The sequence below is a fragment of the Hippopotamus amphibius genome, chromosome 6, assembly GCF_030028045.1.
Source record: "Hippopotamus amphibius kiboko isolate mHipAmp2 chromosome 6, mHipAmp2.hap2, whole genome shotgun sequence".
NCBI lineage: Eukaryota > Metazoa > Chordata > Mammalia > Artiodactyla > Hippopotamidae > Hippopotamus > Hippopotamus amphibius.
The window spans coordinates 48,221,816-48,242,850 of NC_080191.1; the positions used below are offsets into that span (position 1 = coordinate 48,221,816).

The window sequence follows — 21,035 nt, forward strand, 5'->3', positions numbered from 1 at the left end:
ATCCAGTATGATCTTACCTCAATACTTACCTTAATTGCATCTGCAAAGACACGATTTCCAAGTATGATCACATTCTGAGCTTTTGGGTAGACATGGATTATTGGGGAACACTATTCAACACACTACAGTAACAAACTCAGCTAACCCTGGGTAAACATACATTGCAGCAAGTGGACATCAAGGGGAAGCATGTGCCAGACAGTAGCCTGCTCACTGAAGCGTGCAGCTTGCTTAGGCGTCAGTCAATGTGTTTTTCCAAGGAGACGGAAAGCATCCATTAATCTACCGAGTTGGTTAAGTGGAGGTTACTTAAAACAGCTTCTACTTTCTCCTTCAAACTTGTATAAATGTGTTTGTTACTGTGTATATATAAAAATTTGATATGAACAATTATTTATTTGTTTGCAAGTTAGGAAGGTTTTTATCTAACCAGGTCTTTTACTTACAAAATCGAAATGAACAGAAAGCAAGACATCTGTCTTGTTTTCTGTTGTCCTAATTCATATTTATTTGATTAGCCTGACCTTTTAAAGTAATCCTGTTGCTTCAATATGGCACTCATAAGAAAATGAGGTAGAATCTTATTAAAGTGATATCCATCTTTTAAATGATATCAATGTCTAAATCATTCAGTCTAATAATCTAGCTTTGTTTGCCTTCAATATTTCTCTCATCATTAAAGAAAAATCTGAAGTTACTGAAATTCAAAACAAGTCAATTTTGTGCCTATTTAGTAACTCTGGGAAAAGAATTAATTGGTTATGGGGATAAGAACTATTGGCCTAAAATAGGTAATGAGAGATCTGATTTTTATTTATCCTTACTTTAATTATTGCCCTTTATAGCAATGATAATCCTAAGAATTTGATGGAATATTTTTAAATGCTTGTTATGAGTCCCACTTACAATATATTTCACATATAAGCAAGATATACTGTAAATAAATTTGGTATCTCATTCTATTTCATATATAATGTCTGGTTGTTAGCAAAGCATTTTATCAGCACCTCTGAATGCTGAGCTGTATTTTATCATTTAGCTCCCTCACAGCTACCCACTAACTAAACCCTATACCTAACTATAATTTGCTTAAATAGTCCCATTTTCCCTCTATATTCTCTATTTGTAAAGGTCAAGATGGACAGGGTAGGAATTTAAATGATTGACAGGTTTTAGTCTCAAAAATACTTTCTTCAAAGGAACAGATGACCTCACTTTTATGTTAAGATTCTTCTAACCCTATTTATTTGGGTTTGTTTGAGGGCATTTTTCCTTTTTTATGTTTTTCCTTAGTCTAGTGTTTGGGATCATGTAAATCTGTCCTTGTTGGGCCTCTATTATAATGTTAATTGGGATTTAGAACTCTTAAAGTACTTACTCGTGTAACTACTTTGGCATGGTTTCAAAATTTTGATGGTTGTGAAAACTTCAGCAATGAAGAATTTTTTTAAAGATTTTCAACTTCAAGATGATTTTAGAAAATAAATATGAATAGTGTTTTATTGCTGTCTCTACTTGAAGCATTTATAGGGAACAATGAGATGTCTGCCTTTGATTAATCTGACAAAATGAAGCCCGTAGCACTTCAAATAAAGATCTAGCCATGTGGAACATCTTTTGTTAAGGGGAGTGAGTTCTTTAATCAGCGTTTCTTTAAATTTACATCAGTGTCAGCATTATTCGTGCTTCATTCTTAGGGAAGATCTGAATAGACTTCCTAATTTTCACCTAGGTGTTCAACTTCCTTTGCTTAAAGGCATATACAGGAAGTAAATTTATTAATTTAAATTAGACCTCATATTAGCCCACCTACAAAAACAGGCCCATACCTCCAATCCCACACCCTCACCCCACCCACCCAAAAAAAAACCCTGGAAGAATATATACTAAAATATTATTACCAAGAGGAAAAAAAGACAAATTTTTTTATAAAAAGACAGTTACTGTAAGCATTGGAAATAAACAGTAAGTCAAATTTATTGTGTACCTATGAACCTATATTAGTCTGCTAGGGTTGGCATAATAAATACACAGATAGGATGCCTTAAGAAACAGTAATTTATTTTCTCACAGTTCTGAAGGCTGAAAGCCCAAGGTGTCAGCAGGTTTGGTTTCTCTTGAGGCCTCTCTCCTTGGCTTGCAGATGGCCACCTTCTCACTGCATCCTTACATGGTCTTTCCTATGTGTGCTTGCATCCATGCTCTCCCTCTCCTTATAAGGACTCCACTCATACTGTATTAAGGTGCCACCCTTATGACTTCATTTAACCTTAGTTACTGCTTTAAAATCACACGGGCTTAAGGCTTCAGCATATGAATTTGGTAGAAGACACAATTCAGTTCTTAACACTACCAATTCCTCACTATTCTAAAACAAAAATCCCCACCTCTGAATCACACGTGGAAATAAATTTAATGTGAAGAGATGTCGATAGCAAAGAACACTGGAGAGTTAAAACAGTTATGTGAGTAATTTAGGAAATTCTTGGCCAATTTTACATTCGCTTTTTCTGTGTGCTACAATTGTAGAAACCTGAAACATTCTAGTCTTGGACATAACTGCATCAGGAAGCACTCTGCTGCAAATCAGGTCACATTAGTTAGCGCTAGAGCCCAGCCCCATTTACAGGGCATCTGATGAACAGTCAGCTGAGGTAGTTCTACCGTAATGCCATTTTGCTTCAAAGGAGTCCAGTGAAGTGGCTGTCCATGTCCCAGTAGTTTAACCTGAAATTAAAAACATACACATGAATGTCTCCAAATGTATCTCTGACTCCCTCACTTTATTGGGAAGGAGTGGTTGATATTTCTTAAAAAGCAATGTAGACAGGAGAGTCATTTTTTACTTTTATTTAGTGGGTCACAAGCCATTTTAAAACGAGTGCATACATCTGTCTTGCTCCTATTTTACTCTCGAAAGTATGCAGGATTTGGGGAAGAATTGTAGAGACTGAATAGTGTCACAGTAGAGAAAATTATTCTTGAACCAATTTGCACAACTAAAGCCTGCCTGGTTCTCACAAAGAATGTTTGAAGAAAGGCTCACCTTCCTTATCCAGCCACCATTCCTCCCCAGATGTTGCAATAACCTCCACTAATCAATAATACCTAAATGTGATCAATTATTACTGTAATTGTTCTACATTCTTAGTCTTATACAAGGTGAATTTAAATAAGTAGTTTTCTATACATCTGTGGTTATTTTGAACCAGAAAACTTTGCTTATCATGTAGAGTAATACAAAAACAAAACCCATGAACTTTCAAATAACAGTATTAATGGTGGCCAAAGAGAACATAAATAAAAAGATAATGTCATGCCCAGGTCACTAAGCTATAATTAAACATCAGATTTGAACTCTTATCCCTTTTCTGCCTGATTGGCCACAAGTGTTAGAAATGAAATATGGAAAACTGATGGAAGGAGAAGCATATTGACAATTCATATCCCAGAAAAATTTCAGTTTCTTAAAAATAAGCTATATCAAAGTGAACTCAGTGCCACAGCTGATGGTTACAACTGTGAGATTAACCTTTAATTTTCCTCCAAATTTTTTATGAACTTAAAATGGTAGGGCTATGACATCCTATATTTATTCAGGTATGTTCTGGGGTGGGGTGTCAGGGAAAGGATCTGAACTCCAGTTTTAAGAAAAGAGTCATTTTGGATGCATGCAGTGAGCCTGAATGACACAGAATGACTGTGAAGAAGATATTTTCATTGATATGCATGGAGATAATATAGCTGTTTTTATAGGTTTGGCTTTTCTCGAAATGAAAGAAAATGTTCAAAGTCTTTTGCCAAACATTGACATTGATAACCTTCATTTTTAAATTACTCTTATGAGGTATAAGAGGAACACATATAAGACTCACCCTGAAGTTAAAAGTTATGTCCTCATCAGGATATTCTAGTCAGCAAGTTAAAGGAACAATAAAGACAAAATTCCCTCTTACCTCTGTTGCCCCCAGAGTAGCTTTGGGCTGACCAAGAAACAGCTGTCCTGATGTGGGCCATTTAAGAAATATGGCATAGACCAATTTGTTTTTAGGTTTAGATGTGTACCTGGTTAAAAGGGAAAAAACGCATAGTAATATTTCTCATTATTTATGGGTCAGATATAGAATTATTTTAGAGATACTTCCATTTTGTAAATATTTCCCTATGTTTTTATTAATAGAGGGAAGGGGGAAAAGCCCCATGGTAGCATCAAACACACCCAGAAGGGTTCTGATCCCAATTCCGTGTATGTGTGTGGTGTCGGGGAAAAGTTCCCCACACCACCAAGCAATTCTCGGACACTAGCTGGGTGTCCTACAATCCAACTCAATTCTGACACCATCTCCCCCGAGATAGTGTCAGATTCCACAGGTTAAGGGTTTGGTCCTACAAGACTGCCCCCTCCCCAAATTCAGGCACCAGTCACAAGTCCGGATTGTCACCTGGGCTTCTGACCCACAGGTTATAGATTGGCAGTTCCTACAACCCCCTCCTTAAGTTCAATTAATTTTCTAGAGCAGCTCACAGAATTCACAGAAACATTTTACTTCCTGGATTACAGGTCTGTTATAAAAGGACATAACTCAGGAACACCCACATGGAAGCGATGCACAGGGCAAGGTATGTGGAAAGGGGCAGGGAGGTCCCATGCCCTCTCCAGGTACCCCACACTCCCTGTACCTGCACCAATCCAGAAGCTCTCTGAACCCCATCTTTTGGGTTTTTATGGAGGCTTCATTAGTCATTATTGATTACATCATGGGCCACTGACGGTTGGTTCAACCTCCACCCTCTCACCCCTCCCTGGAGGCTGTGGGTGGGACTGAAATTTCCAATCCTCTAATTACATGGTCGGGTCTCCTGGCAACCAGCCCTCACCCTTTGGTAGTGTCCAAAATAACCTCACTGACATAACAAAAGACACCTGTATGGCTCTCATCACTTAGGAAATTCCACAAGTTTTAGGAGCTCTGTGCCAGAAACAGACAAAGACCAAATATATATTTCTTATTATAAATCACAATTACCACAGCACCTCTCTCCCCCACTTCCCCATTACTAAAAGGAAGTTCTTGGAACAGAGATTTTTCTAGTACTACTCTTCTTCATCAGACTGTTCTCATGGAGCTGGAAGCAGGCAGGGGAATGTGAGCAAAGACGGTGAGATGCAAGAATAGATGGCTTTCCACCTGCTGATCAAACCTGCATAATCCTTCACTCAACAGCTCTGTATCTGTCAATGCCAGGCCCAGTACCGTGCTTGGTGTTAGCAATACAAGAGGAAACAAAACATACTTAGTTCTTGTTCTTGTAAATCTTAGACTAGGGTGAAGAAGAGAGACATTAAATAATCATACAAGTAATATATGTGTGAATTTTTATAAGCACTATGAAATAAGAGGAAGTTGAAAGGTTATAATAAAGTCATCTTTTTAGGAAATAACCATTAGCAAGAAGCCTCTCCAAGAAAATGACATTTAATCTGAGACCTGAAAGATGAATGAGCAAAAGGGAAAAGGTAAGAAAAGTCTAGACAAAGAAAACAGAATTCATTCATTGTTTCACTCAATTATTTGACAAATATTTATTGACATCTTAAAATGTTGACGACTGTTTCAGAGCTGGAGACATAGCACTGAACGCAGTCCCTGTCCTCATGGAGCTTACATGCAGTGGAAAAAATTAGAATGAGCAAAAAAATATATGTCAGGAGATGATTAAGTGTTATGGAGAAAACGAAAGCCCAGTAAGAATAATAGAGCATGCTAGTGTAAACATTAATAAACAGAAACCTCGATTAAAACAGAGTCAGGAGACCAAAAGGGGGCACTCGCATGCCCTGCAATAATGGCAGAGCCCACCAGGAAGAAGGCAGACTGCTCTTCGCTCCTGGCAACAACTCAGCCAATGAAAGGCCTTGCACTCTTTGTCTACTACAGCCCTCCCTACTTCCTTTTCCCCCTTTAAAAGAGTTCTCCTTCCCTTGCTGCGCAGGGACTTGCATGTGGCTTGCCATGGTTGCAGTCCCCAAATTACAATTCTTTGCTCATCCCAAATAAACCCATTTTTGCTGGAGAAATAACCGGCAGTCTGTTTATTTTAGGTCAACACTAGGTTGAAAAAAAGGGATCTGGGTGTTATTTTAATAGAACAGTCAGGGAAGACCTCTTTGAGGAGGTAGCATGGAGGAGACCTGAAGGACATGAGGAAGAATCATGTGCGTATTTAGAGGAAGACAGAATAGCAAGCACAGATGTCCCAATGCAACAGTATGCTTGGCCTGTTGATACAACAGCAAGGAGGGCAGAGTGGCTGAAGGAGAAGAAATGAAGGATAGCATGATAGCCAACAAGATCACCGAGACAACAAGGTACTCGTTATTGTAGGAACTTATAAGCTTTTGCAAGTCCTGGCTTTTTCTCTAAGACTGAAAGCCATTGCAGGAATTTGAGCATGAGAGTGACATAACCTGACTTATTATTTAAAAGGTTTTGTGGCAGACAGATTAAAGGAGCAAGGATGGAAATATATCAGATAAGAACCTACAGAAATAATCCAGGGGAGAGACAATGAAGACTAAGAGGATGAGAGAAGATAAGAAGTGGTCAGATTCCAGATATATTTCAAAGATAAAGATGAGGATATTTGCCGATGCCTTGGCTGTGGGATGTAAAAGAAAGGGAAGTTAAGGACTCCAAAGTTTTGAGCCTGACAACCACCTAAAAGGATGAAGCCACCATTAACTGAGATGGGGGAGACCGTGGGTGGAGCTACTTTAGAGCAAAATTTTAAGGACCTAAGATTTGGACACAACAAGTTTAAGATGCTTATATTTCCAAGTGGAGAGATGTTGACTAGGAAGTTGAATATATGCGCCTGGAGTTGAAGAAAGACATTTGTACTATAGAGGTCATCAGTATGCCATTTAAAGCCATGAAAATAGATGCGATCACCCAGGGAATTAAGATAGCAAGTAGAAGTCCAAGGGCTGAGCCTCAGGGCACTTCAAGGTTTAGTGGTTTGGGACAGGAGGGGGAACCCACAAAGGAGACGAAGAAGGAACTGCGATAGGTAGAGTGAAGACAAAGAGACGGCAATCGTCTGCGGCAAATGCTCGGATAATAGGGACTGGGGCTGACTCTGGGTTTGGTGAGGGAGAGGTTCCTACGGGCCCGGAGAACCAGGATTTTACAGAGTGTGGGGTGGAAGTTTGACCAGAGTGAGCTCAGGAGGAAAACTGGAGCAAGAAGTTGGAAATAGCAAGCAAAACCATTCTTTCAAGATGTTCTACTATAAAGTAAAATAGAGAAATGGGAAAGTAGCTGGAGATCTAAGTAGGGTCAAAAGAATTTTAAGATGAAAAAAATAACAGGCTTTTATGCTGATAGGAAAGGAGCTAATAAAGAGGGGACGTTGAAGATGAGGAGCAAATGGGGAGAAGTGCTAGAATAATACCCTTAAGTGGATAATCTGGGATGGGATTCAAGATACAGAGGTTTGCTTTAAAGCCAAAAGTGAGACCATGTGACGTGTGTGTGTGTGTGTGTGTGTGTGTGTGTGTGTGTGTGTGTATTTCTACTCACATTTAGCTGCCCAGGGGCAGACATGGAATAAGTGGAGCTGAATTTAATCAAAGTTGAGTTTTACTGAGCACGACAGAGGAAGCGAGTTAAGGGGGTGAGGGTGGATGCACTGGAGTGATGGACAGAATCTGACCTGGATCAGTAAGAAGAAAAGACAGGAGAGGGCTGAGGCATGAGGGACAGAGAAAAAGTGACAGAACCAAAGATGGCAGATCCCTTTGGAAGCTGAAGTGAGCTGGAACATAAGAGGTTGGAGTTAGGCAGTGGAATGCTTCCGACTGAGATCATGCAAGGAGTACAATTGGAAATGCAAGGTCTAAGATACAACCAAAAGAAGCAGACAGGATCTTTAGAAGAGAGGAGGTTCGGGAAAGGAGGGGCCAGCAAATTAGAAGAGCCATCAATACAGACATTAAAATCCCTAAGAATTTAGAGTAGTTCTGGGGACACTGACAGTGAGCCAGGGCTAAAATCTCAAAGGATTTCAAGGATGGTCCTGGGAGGGGCAGGAGGAGAAGCACACACGATGAACCTGGGTAGGGAGAGCTCCTCCAGTGAGGAGGGGAGAGCGGGCCACCTGGGCTTGGTGCAGTGGAGACAGGTATGGCTTTATAGGTCTTGTTAAGTAGTTTGGCTTTGGTCTTTACTTATTGAAAGAAAACAATGAAATAATGGTTAATACTTGTCAAGTCCCAGACCAGACACCCTCATAGTCAAATATAAGCACAGAGGCAAAATCTAAAACCAAATTTAAACTAGCCTCTGTAAGATGAAAGATTGGTTCTGAGTTCTCCTATGGCTTCTCCCAGACCCAACATTCTAAAATTCTGTAGTTAGTTGCTTCTGTGTAGACTGCCTTACTTCATTTTCTTCAATGAATTGACAACTTGTTCTAAGTCATAAGTTCAAGAAAGATTATTTAGTCCCATCTTTTGATATATACTTGATCAGGCTGTATTCACTTTGGTGGCAACACAAGGTGGATTTTTAGAGCTTCACTAACACTACTCTTATTTATATACGTTGAGACGCCACATCAGAAACCACCATGTTGGCAGAATCTGACTCACTGGCCCACAGAACTTTCGAAAGCTCAGACAGGACCTGAGGCAGGGCTTTTATAGGAGATACTAGTTAAAAGAAAAGTTAGCCAGTTAAGATGATGAATTTTAAAGAAACTTCAGGTTTCGATTTAGTAGAATAATAGGAATAAGCTATAAGAGTTTTAATCAATTTAAATAATGCTGTGATTTGAGCTGATTTTTAATATGTTTTCTGCCCTTCCAACCCTCCTGCTAATCTGATGCAACGTAACACCTGCAAAAGTTAGACTTTACCTGACTAAACCAGAAGTCTCTTGGATTAATTGCTCATCATTTCTTTTCTTTTTTCTGAATGGCCTACAATTTTTCTAAGAGATGAATATTTTTCCCTAAAATTTGTCCACAATTTGGAGGAATCTAGAGATGATTTCAGCACAGTTTGATGAGTGTTTTAAAATATGCTAATTTCTTCTAGCGTAAGTAAAGTTAATAAAGTGTGTTTTGTATAGGTGGGCATTCATCCATTTCCTTTTTTATTATAGTGTTCTCTTTATCTCTGGGAAATGTTAACTGCCTTCCTCTAGCTAATAGTACGTACCATACATCTGGGGTGACAGTGTCATTCTGGGATCGCCAAGCGTGGGTTTCATAGATGGCCTCTCCATTGACTTTTAGCCAGGTCCCCATTTGCCTTAATCGCTCCTCAAAAATTGCAGAAATGGTGCCATCTTGTGTGGGCCCAATATTCATCAAAAGATTGCCTCCACATGAAACTGTTTCTACAAGTTGCTAAAAATTAAGAATAAATATAGTTCTTAGAGAAAGAAAGCAATTCCATCATGAATGTGTTAACATGTTGTATTTATGGACTTAGACATATATATATAGTTACCATCTAGGAGAACACACACAGAAAAAAGAGTAATGTCCTGTGTTTATAGGCCACTGAGCTATACAATTTAGAAAAAGTAATTCTTTGGTGGTCGAATGGCTAAGACGCCACACTTCCAATGCAGGGGGTGCGGGTTTGATCCCTGGTTAAGGAACTAAGATCCCACATGCCACACAGCCAAAAAAAAAAAAAAAATCTCACACACACCTGCACTACTACAGATATTACCATAATGGCCAGCAGACATTTTACTGTACCTTCACCAATTCTTCAATTGGAAGATAGTCAGAGATTCCAGCATTCCTCCTATAGCCCCAGGAAAATTTGTCTATTGTCATGCAGTTTTCCCACTTATGTGGCAAAAGATGTCCTGGGTTATAACGGTCACTGCAGGTATAGTAGCCACCATGCTTACAGATGCTACCAGCTCCCCAACGGTCATTGGTAACCACTGTGTCCCGAACGGGGCTGAAATGAAAAGGATGATTTTTTTTAAACAAAAAGTAAAACATGTTTACACAAAAGCAATGTCACTGGAAAGAGGTCTGACTGAAATCCACTCCTGGAAAATAACCATAGTGGAATATAATACAAAGCCCACGGTTCTGAAGTCAAATAGACCTGGGGAGATTGTAGTCCTTGCCTATCACCTTCTAAGCTACCTGTCCTAGAGCAAGTTACCTAACTCCTCTGAATAATCAATTTCCTCACCTATTATTAGAACAGAACTAATTTATGTAGAACACCTAGCCCAGTGCGCAGCGCACCCAGCACGTATAAGAGTATCATATTATTATTTGAAGGTTCTCCCCACCCACATACGGTGAAAGATAGCTAAAATTAATTTACACTCAAGACATTCTTCTCACCTAGGACTGAATCATCTCCTACATAAATTCTAGCCTTTCTTTCTCTTATAATTGTGCCTAATATTGAAAAATCTCAGGAAAGTTGACTGTTATCATGGAATTTACTGTGGCCTGAAATATCCCCACGAAATCATTCATCATAGCAGGTGGTACCTCCTGATCATTTTGGTTCACAAACTGAAGTGGAGGGCTCCCAGTCTTTCCTTTTGGAAGGCGTACCTAAAGAGACTGGGTTACATATCAAGAGCTCTCTAGAGTACTTGTATGTGCACCCTTTGTGGGCCCAGAGAACACAGGCAGGACACTCCCTGATTTCATAGCACAATACCAAGTATTTTCAACGAGTTACAAACATAAATTTGGTTCATATAGTGTAAGCCTTATAGAGGAGTTCAGCCAGAACTCCCTGTTCTAACGGGACAGCTTGGAATATGTTAGAAAGCAAGAGGAAAGAACAGGAAGAGGTGAAATGCTGACCATGAGGGAAAAAGAGGAGACGGACAAGGGTGCCATTGTCTGAGCAGCAAAGATTATCAAAGGTAAAAGGATGAAAAGAAGCAATTAGAGGGATTGAAAAGCACATCATCAGAAACACTGATGAATCAACAGAGCTGTCCCAGAAGAGGCGATGAAAACAGGGACCCTCAAAATTCATGTCTTCAAAGTTCTTGATCCTGTGATTTTTTAGTCTGATTTCAAAACCAGACTATTGAGTTGTAACTGTTGATTAACTTGAGTAAATATGGATATATTTAATAAGCATGATTTACAATGATTTCCTCCCCCATACCACAAATGAGCCTGAAAGGAAATATTTCAAGAAGCAAGGGAATTAAAATGTTATACAAGTATTAGGAATGTTTAAGGTCATGACAGCAATCTAATAACACACACCTGTCATTGTACAACCAGGCTAGGAAGCCTGTGCTGTTCCAGTAGGTATCTGGGGCCCCTCCATCACCATCCGACCACAGGACCTCAGGCTGATACTGGTTCACTAACTCGTAGAGCTCGGGCAGCATCTTAGACACTGGATATTGTCGTTTCTGGAATGAGCTGGATTCATCCTCAAGGAAGAGCGGATGAAACCATTCAAAAAGGGAATAGTACAGTCCAAAGCGCAGGTCGGTCCTGTTCCTAATGGCTACTGCAAGTTCCTTGACGATGTCCCTCTTCGGCCCCTCATCTACAGCATTCCAGTTCCATGAATACTCTGAACCCCACAAGGTGAAGCCTGAAACATTATGTTAGAAAGCTCTGTAAGCATATCGATTCTGTTTTAGTAAATTTCCACATATACAAACACCAAAACAAATTACATAGGGGGAATTTCCTGGCGGTCCAGTGGTCAGGATTCCGCACTTTCAGTGCCAAGGGCACGGGTTCAGTCCCTGGTTGGGGAACTGAGTTTCCACAAGCCCCACAGTGTGGCCAGAAAAATAATAAAAATGTCTGCAAATTTCAGAGGAAGTACACGTGATGTGTAATATGAATAACTGTTTCTACAAACAAGTGCCATGTGACAATTTTTTCCATAGTATATATTTTGCTTTCATACAAGAAACAAATGAGAATTTAAACAAAATAGCACCGAGACGATTTTAAAGCAAATCTCAGGCTACCCCATAAGGTCTGTATAGTCTGATCCAGCTCCTGTATCCTCCCTCTTAGACTATAAACTCCTTGAGGGCCAGCATCATACCTGCAGTGTTCCCCGCTTTATCCTCAGCCAATGGCTAAGCACAGCGTCTAGCGCAAAACCAACAATCAACACTCGCAGATCACAGCTGAGATAGGAACATCTTCCATGTCTACTATGCTAAACAATGACTAATACTACTTACAGTGAAGATCCTGAGATGCACTCCTGCAAGATCTGTCTCCTAAACCAAAGACTAAAGCATATTCCCTGGCTTTAGGATTCTTTATTTTATTATAGTATGATTCTTAGAACACTGGCAATCCATGTGTAGTACTAAATCTCCTTTCCCCTCATTATTCATTTAACCAAGGTGGGTGTGGGGTACTATTCCCCAGTAGTTCTGTACTTTCCCCAGGAGAAATGCACCCACCATTTGTAATCTCATGCTACTCTAAAATCATAAGCTTGGACGTTGTGCTTTAAATTACCTAAAAGTGAATTATCTACTAACTAAATGGGTAAGAAGAATGTCTGACTTTACACAAGCACTTTGAAATAATTCATATTTTAAAAGGAATTTGCATTTAGATTGCTGGTTTTTCTATATAAAAACCACAGAAGCGCTATATAAACTGAAATACTTAAGAAATAATATAAAAGACAACATTTTTGTTAGCATCTAGGAACATAAATACTGGTATTGTCCCACTAAAATCTAAAAGAATCTTTGAGAACAGCCACACATCAGGTGCTTTGGTATAACACTACTCTTAAAATTGGGACAAGTCTATGATGGACACACTTTTTTTGTTTGTTTTCTGGTTTTATTATTTATTTATTTTTGGCTCTGTTGGGTCTTCGTTGTTGTGTGCCAGCTCTCTCTAATTGTGGCGTGCCAGCTCTCTCTAATTGTGGCAAGTGGGGGTTACTCTTCGTTGTGGTGCGCAGGCTTCTCAGTGCGGTGGCTTCTCTTGTGGTGGAGCACAGGCTCCAGACACGTGGGCTTCAGTAGTTGCGGCATGCGGGCTTAGTTGCTCCGCAGCATGTGGGATCTTCCCAGATCAGGGATGGAACCCGTCTCCCCTGCACTGGAAGGAAGATTCTTTCACTGTGCCACCAGGGGAGTCTCCGACACACTCTTTAGATTCACTTTGAAGAAGCTTTTAAAAGAGCTCACACTGGCTCTAAAGACCTTTGTGGTAAGCTTCAAAGCATTGTCCATGATATTTTAAAGTCTTATTCAAAATGTTTCAACTTGACAGGCACTAATGTCTGGAGGTACTAAAACCACACAGGTCTTCAGTTCAGTAGCACCACCAGAAACTCACACAGTGGTCTTCCCACCTAACCAGGCTTAGCAGGGTCTCCTCCATAAGCATGAAACTTCTAACAAGGATCCTAGAAAGTTTATAAATGTGGGCTACATCATCTGTCCTCACACTGTGATTAAGAGTTGTTTTGTTTTGTTTTCAAATAAGTTCACTATGTAATACTTTGTGCCATACAGCTTGGAGAAGTTCCTAGACATCAGGAAATCAACATGTTCACAAGCAAATACACTTTATAAATATCCATCTCAACCTGAGAAACATCCATAGGAGAGAATCATTAAGCCACTAGAATGTGGCCAAAGAGAAAAATATTCTAAGATAAATCCTTATTTTGGGTTTTGTTTCTTCCCTTCTAATCCCCTACCTATCCCTGGAGAAAATAATGAGGCAAAAATTTTTATTCTAAGGCAAAGATGGCTATGCAAAAAAAACTGTCTAATTATTAACATGCTGTTGGAACACTAGTAATTTGCTGATGCTTCCTTGATCTTGCAGATACTGGAATGGTAATGGTAATCTAGCCTATTAATCTGAGATCGTTATAATGGTTAATTTTGTGTCAACTTCATTGGGCCACTGGGTGCCCAGGTATTTGGTTAAACATCATTTAGGATATGTTCCTGAAGGTGTTTCTAGATGAAAGTAATATTTGAATAGGTAGACTAATAAGTAAAGAAGATTGCCCTCCCCAGTGTGGGTGGGGAGGGCATTGAATCCGTTGAAGCCCTAAATAGAACAAAAGTCTGATTAAGAAAGGATTCTTTCCCTCTGCATGTCTTTGAGCTGAGACATCAGTCTTCTCCCGCCTTTGGACTCATACTTGGACAGGAACCTAAATCATCCACTCTCCTGGTTCTCAGGCCTTTGGACTCAGACTGGAACTATACAACTGGCTGTCTTGGGTCCGGACTTCTCAGTCTCCATGGTTGCATGAGCCAATTTGTTATGATAAATCTTTTTACACATATTACACTTCCTGTTCTGTTTCTCTGGAAAACCCTAATGCAACCACTATGTTTCCTCTGAGATATTCTTCCATCTCTAATATTTCTGGGCAACCATTACAGCTCCATAATCCTGGTCTTTCCAGTGACCTATATCATTTTCATCACTAGCAAACTGTCCTCAATTGGGCCATATAAGAGTTGGCCAAAAGTACCACCTTGTGTGTCAGTCATGATACAAAACTACAGCAAAATAATCCCCAGGGCACCTTCCCAGAATGCATTACAGAGGTGGAAAGAAAGGAAAGAATGGAATTCCAATTACAAACTTTGACCTGCAACCCACGTCCCACTTCAAATAGCTTTAATCAAATCTTGGATTACTTGGAAATTAATGGAAATTTGTTAAATATGCATATAACAAAATGTGATCAGTTTCCATTTTTTCTCTGTTACGCGGAGGGTATGATCTTTCTGCATATTTAGTGCCTCTTAATTGGATGGAACACGTGGTCTGTTAAATTACAAGAAAACGTCAGTAGCCACTTACGATTGCTCCTAAGGGAAAACTCTGATTTCATGTGGATGACCTTGCTTTAGTATCTTCTTCTAAAAGAACGACTTTACATTTCATAACCCCTGTCAGTATTTGCAAATATTCTCCATACTTACCTTCATGATGTTTGGAAGTTAAGACAACGTATTTGGCACCAGACGCCTGTAAAATATCTGCCCACTGGTTCGCAGAGAAAAAATTTGCTGTAAATAGTGGTCCAAAATCGATATATGTGAAATCAGGAGGGTAATTATTTTTCATAAAGTTCACATAACTTGGTATCTTTTCCTTTTGCCAATACCACCTAAGGGGATGAAGGGAACAGCATATAAGCAGCATACACAGAAACATTTGAAATACAGTAATCCCTCGTACCCCAGGAGCCTCAGCAGATACCAAACTCTGTGGGTGCCCAAGTCCTTTATATAAAATGGCATAGTGCAGTCAGCCCTCCATATCCAGTTCAAGCAACCGTGGATGAAAATTCAGAGATGCAAAACCCTAGAATATAGAGGGCTAATTGTGTATTTATTGGAAAAAAAATCCACATAGAAGTGGACCAAACCTGTGCTGTTCAAGAGTCAACTGTAACTGCCACAGCTCCCTTTTCTAAATCCCTCTTACTCAGATATTACCAAGATTTTCTTCCTCACTTCCCCATTTAGTCTGACTTCACCTTAAAGAAAGCTTCTGTAAGCTTTCATAGTTTTCCATCTATCCCTCTGTGAACTCCACTCAGCTCATCAACCAGAACATTCTAGACAACCCAGCCACCCATAAGCTCTTAATTCTTCACTTTTAAATTGCAAAATGTAGTATCTTTACATAGTTAGTCCTTTGTAACATAAATGATGAAGGCTTCAAAGAAGACAATATGCATAAAACATAATACAAATGTATTACATTCACTAGCAGAAAACAAGTGAGGGAGGAGATGACAGTAAAATTAAGAAGATGCTGTTGTTTTCATATATTGATTCAGCCTTCAAGGATTACTGGTTATATGCATTTATTCTGAGCAATGGGGCCTAAACTGCCTAAGCAAAGCTTCAGGAGGAAAACAACATCAAAAACATAATTTTTAGGTAAACATTTTAAATAAACATGGCAGTAATCTTATACTCATGGAACAGATGCAAGCCCCATCTCTGACCTACCTTCCACTCTTCCTTCTACCACTCCTTTCATAAGAGTGTTTCTAAGGGATGAGAAAATTCATAATCAGCACTACATCCCCAAAGATGATCAAGAGGTTATTCTTGCTGAGAAGCGTTCACTGAAGGACAGGATATGTCACAGGCACTATTCTTTACCTGCCCTAGAGTCAGATACATACTTTCCCAGTTTCCATCACAGCTACCACATGGACACCTGACCCATGCTGGCTGATGGAACTTGAGGGGAAGCCAACTTGGAAGATTCTGGGAATGGTTTCCTAATAGAGATACAACCTGCCTTTGGACAAGGTTGCATGAAGTGATGCCTGGCCACCATCATGTGACCATGACAGGACAAGTCAACCAGCTGAGGATAACAGAAAGAGCCTAGGTCTTTGATTTCATCAATGAGCCAACTACCTCTAAATTTCTCATTAGCTATAGTAACAAACCCCTATTATTATACCTTTTATTTGGTTTTTCTACAGCTTGAAATGAAAGTATCCTAATTGATCCATGATGCATTGTTACCTTTTAAATAGAACTACAAAAGAGAAACTGGGACAGTCAGAAAGTTAAAAGATAAGCGATTTCTATTTTCTCCTAATACATCTAATTTGAACCTGCATCCTCAATTGTAGAGTCACTTCTCAAATTTCATACTAACAGAGATGAGAAGAGGCACTTATGGTAAACAGCCCATCATTTATATTTGGTTTTGAACTGCCATTAAGGAGAGTCAGATATACTCATCTCTACTGTTGATTGCCCCAGGTCAAACTGGAGTGGGGAGCAGAGATTTAGAGGGGACACAAAGGGAAACTATAGATTATTAAAGGATCTTCGATAGAGTTATTGCACTTCCAGACCATCAAAAACATACGCTGTTTTGTATGAGAATTATCTTTGTTCTAAGTCAAAACAAACAACGTTATGTTCATTGGTAGGAAATAAAAAGTTAACCACTGCAAAGAATAAGGTGACTCAAAACTAGCTGTTTTGCACAGAGCACTAGTTTCAATTAACAAACATCAAATCCTCTCCCAGCACCAAATATATATTTACCTCATCTTCCCAGTTGAACAAAATGGCAACTTAAAGTATAATTTATTATATCTTAATATAAGAGGAAGAAATCTGTTAATTTAGGTACTTTCCTAATCTGAAACATTTGAAAAATAAACTCAATATGCCTACAGCACAAAACTTGCAAAGAAAGATTGATAACATCCTGAAGCAAATATGTCTGGTAATACATGTTATGGGAAGAAAGAGTCCCTTGGTTTCCAAGTTGATTTCAAAAGAGCACACGAATAGTTCTCCATAGTTTATATAGTTCTTTTACATCAACTGGCCAAACTGATTAAGAAAAGTTACTGGTTGCACATAGTCAATCTCTTTATAGAAAGTGATACAATGTTTACAGTGTAATGTTAATACAATATAGAGCTTATACTCTGTATTGTATCTGCCAACTAAAAGTTGTCACTTGCCTTCTGGTTCTATTAGAATAAAGCTGCTACCCACTGCAGTGGCTGACCTTCGACACACCCTGAAAGGAGTTCAGGGTGGAGATCAGGAATGCGGCACTCTGTGTCTAGGAAAAACTGGCAGAACAGGCCTTCAGGTAGTGAGATATTTTTCAGGAGAAGATTTTATGAGCCCAAGTCCTTGCATCTCCTCATATCTAGAAAAGCACTAAAATCATTAAGGGAGACATGGGCTCCTGGTGACCGGCAGAACCCTTCTCGTAACCAGCGGTGACTCTCCGCCAGAATGTGTGGCGACAGCACATCTCCGCCTTCCCCAAAATCACCTGTACTCGCCTCCCCCCACCCCTCCAGAGCAGCTCCTCAGAGCTCTCTGAGAGGCTGTCTCCCCGGCTCTAGTTCTCATTTTGCCCCACACAAAACTTAACCCACAACTCTCACATTGGGCTTATTTTTTTTTTTCAGTTGACGTATCTAACATATACTGTATATATTAAATTTGTCATACACTACGTGTATAGTATAAAGTAGATTTAAATACTCATTGTTTTTCTTATCTTACTTAGGAATATATGATATATGTGAATTATGTGTATGTGTATATGTATACATACAAAAAAATAACATTTCTATCTTGAAGAACTTAAAATACCTGAAGTATTTCATCAGGAAAGGTAAGTGAGACACTTCAAAGTTGTAAGGGATTGCATGCACATTTTTACATAGATCTCAAGGTAAAATCTAATGAGCAATTTTTGTGCAGCACTTTTAACACAGTGGTCTATTAATATTTTGGGGTTTTTAGGGTTAACATTCTAGAACCTTTTTTTCTTCTTAATTGTTCCTTGAGCCACATGTGGTAACATGTTAAGGTTGAAGTGCCAGTGAATGCCCAAATGAACAGAAGTCTCACACACCCATGAATTTATGTTTAAACCATACTTCATGGCAGAACAACTGAAAAATGGCAGGTAGCAGCAGAACAGCGAGGGACAAGGAGTCTGACTCTCTAAGCACAAGGACTGCAGTTTAGGCCCACGCTTCACAACATGACCCCACACAGTCGATTAATTTTCTGTTGTAGTCATTCGGTGGATACAGAGTGATACTACAAATTGCTACGTGCAACTATCAAGAAGCTGGGAAGCCAGAGTCACAGTAAATGTCTGACAACTCTTGCAGTCACAAGGAAGAAAAATTCGGTGTTCACCCAGGACGAACCACTTACACAGTCAGTCATACATTTAACACCCGGAAATGCTAAACGCGGTTAAAACAGCCGGAGTGAAACTGACTAGTGGGCAAAACAAGCCGGTACAGGCTGGGGTCTGGGTCGCGGCCAGAGGCCAGTGGGGAGCAAAGCGGGGTCAGAGGAGCCGGAGGGAGGCGCGCTCACCAGAACCACTCGCTCCCGAAACTGGGCACGGAGAACACACCCCAGTGGATGAAGATGCCGAACTTGGCCTGGTCGAACCAGGCGGGCAGCGGGCGGGCGTCCAGGGACTCCCAAGTGGGGTCGAAGCGCGCGGCGCCGCCAGCGGGACCCGGCGGCAGCAGCAGCAGCTGCAGCGACAGCAGCGGGAGCGCGAGCCCGGGCAGCTTCGGGGACCGCATGGCCCCGCGTCCGCCGTCCTGTCCGCACGCCCGCGGCCTCCCGAGCGCTCGTCCTTCCGCGTCCCCGTCTGAGTACGAGCCGCCACGGTCACCTGACCAAGCGGTCCTGGGACAAAGGCACCCTCCCCGCTGGGATGGGGGGGCCGCGGTCCAGGCGCTGGAACAGAACGACCTCAGGAGGCCTGCATCACTCACTTGCCTAACTAAGGAGGCCAGTATTACCCCAAAGCCAGCCCCGAGGCTGCTCAGCTCAGCCTCCTAGTCTCTCCGCTCAGTGGAGAAAAAAATGAGGCCGGCTCAGGGACCTGTTGGGAGCGCCTCTCCGCTCAAGCGGCAGAACCCTTCCAGAAACCGCCGGAGAAGGCACGCGACAGGCCAGCCTGGGTGGAACCGTGGCCCTGGAGCCCAAGGCGGGAACCGCAGCAGGGTCATCCAGTCCCTCCCTGGTCGGGGGCACGGGAGAACCCACATGTTTCTCAGCCTCTGCATTTTACACCCCGCTCCCACCCTGCAAGGTCCTGGGTATGTTTAGAACTGTGGCTGTCAACTGGAGTCTGTATCAGGTGAAATTCCAGGAGTTTCCAATTCAGGTTAGAGCCCCAGAATTTGCATTTCTAACCAAATTCTAGATGATGCTGATTTTGCTGGTTGGAGCACCAAACTTTGAGAACCACTGCAGTAGAAAACAAAGTGATCTAAGACAGATGAAACCAGTGAAATGAATGTTTAAGAAATCTTCAGGCTTGGATGAAAAGCCAGAAACTTGGAATGGTTAATCAAGGTGAAACTGCACAACTCAGATGGGCTTCAAACCCAGCCAAAGCTCAGTTGGGACTTGAGCCCACTGTCCTTTTTTTTATTTCTAATACACTTATTTATTTAATTTATTTATTGGCTGTGTTGGGTCTTTGTTGCTGCACATGGGCTTTCTCTAGTTGCTGCGAGCGGGAGCTGCTCTTCATTGTGGTGTGTGGGCTCCTTATTGTAGTGGCTTCTCTTGTTGTGGAGCACGGGCTCTAGGCACATGGGCTTCAATAGTTGTGGCAGATGGGCTCAATAGTTGTGGCTCACGGGCTCTAGAGCACAGGCTCAGTAGTTGTGGCACTCGGGCTTAGTTGCTCCGTGGCATGTGGAATCTTCCCAGAGCAGGGCTCGAACCCATGTCCCCTGCATTGGCAGGCAGATTCTTAACCACTGTGCCACCTAGGAAGTCCAAGCCCACAGTCTTTTAATTGAAATGGCACAGTAAGTCTCAGGACTTTCTGGAGCTAATGTTCTTTATGTCTCAGCGCAGAAGGAATTCAGCGAGGGGCAAAGTGGTAAGTTGATTTATTTAGAGAGATACACATTCCATAGACAGAATGCGGCTGGTTTTAAAAGGCAAGAGTGGCCCTGGGAGAAACACACTCCACAGACAAAGTGTGGGCCATCTCAGAAGGTGAGAGGCCCCAGAATGTGGGATGGTTAGTTTTTATGGGCTGGATAATTTCATAGGCTAATGAGTGGGAGGATTACTCCAACTATTTTGGGGAAGGGGCAGGGATTTCCAGGAATTTGGCCACCTCTCACTTTGTGGCCTTTTATGGTCAACCTCGGAACTGTCATGGTGCCTGTGGGTGTGTTATTTAGCATATGCTAATGTATTACAATGAGTGTATCATGAGGCTCAAGGTCCACTGGAAGTTGAATCTTCTGCTATCTTGGGCCTAATCAGTTCTCACCAGTTTTTGTCATATCCTCAAGGGCTATGTCATTTCTTCTAAAGGTTGTGCCCTACCCCCTTTCCTCCTGTTTCAAAGGGAGGTCTTCAGAAGTTCATTGTCTTCTCCTCATAAATGCTTTCAGAGTAAAGCCAGAATCCCCACTCCTTCTGCTCTTGCAGAAGACTGCCTCTCATTTTTTCCATGGGCCAGT

The 21,035-nt window shown here is 41.0% G+C and overlaps 1 protein-coding gene across 1 annotated transcript; it reads right to left on the reverse strand.

The window, feature by feature from the left end:
- Positions 1-2,040: 2,040 nt before the first annotated feature.
- Positions 2,041-19,474, reverse strand: FUCA2 (alpha-L-fucosidase 2). The gene is made up of 7 exons (XM_057738565.1): positions 18,904-19,474; positions 14,977-15,164; positions 11,282-11,621; positions 9,776-9,986; positions 9,225-9,415; positions 3,957-4,065; positions 2,041-2,727 (listed from the first exon to the last, which is right to left on the reverse strand). The coding sequence occupies exons 1-7, from the start codon at positions 19,119-19,121 to the stop codon at positions 2,587-2,589; spliced, it is 1,398 nt and encodes a 465-aa protein (XP_057594548.1). The 5' UTR covers positions 19,122-19,474; the 3' UTR covers positions 2,041-2,586.
- Positions 19,475-21,035: the final 1,561 nt, after the last annotated feature.

Bases quoted from the DNA above. Each gene is read 5' to 3' on its own strand.
- FUCA2 (XM_057738565.1), bottom strand. From the start codon at position 19,121: ATGCGGTCCCCGAAGCTGCCCGGGCTCGCGCTCCCGCTGCTGTCGCTG. The intron at 4,066-9,224 runs GTACGTACTATT...CCTTTTAACCAG, and splicing joins ACTGTCACCCCAGATGTATG to GTACACATCTAAACCTAAAA. The intron at 2,728-3,956 runs GTAAGAGGGAAT...TTTTAATTTCAG, and splicing joins CTACTCTGGGGGCAACAGAG to GTTAAACTACTGGGACATGG.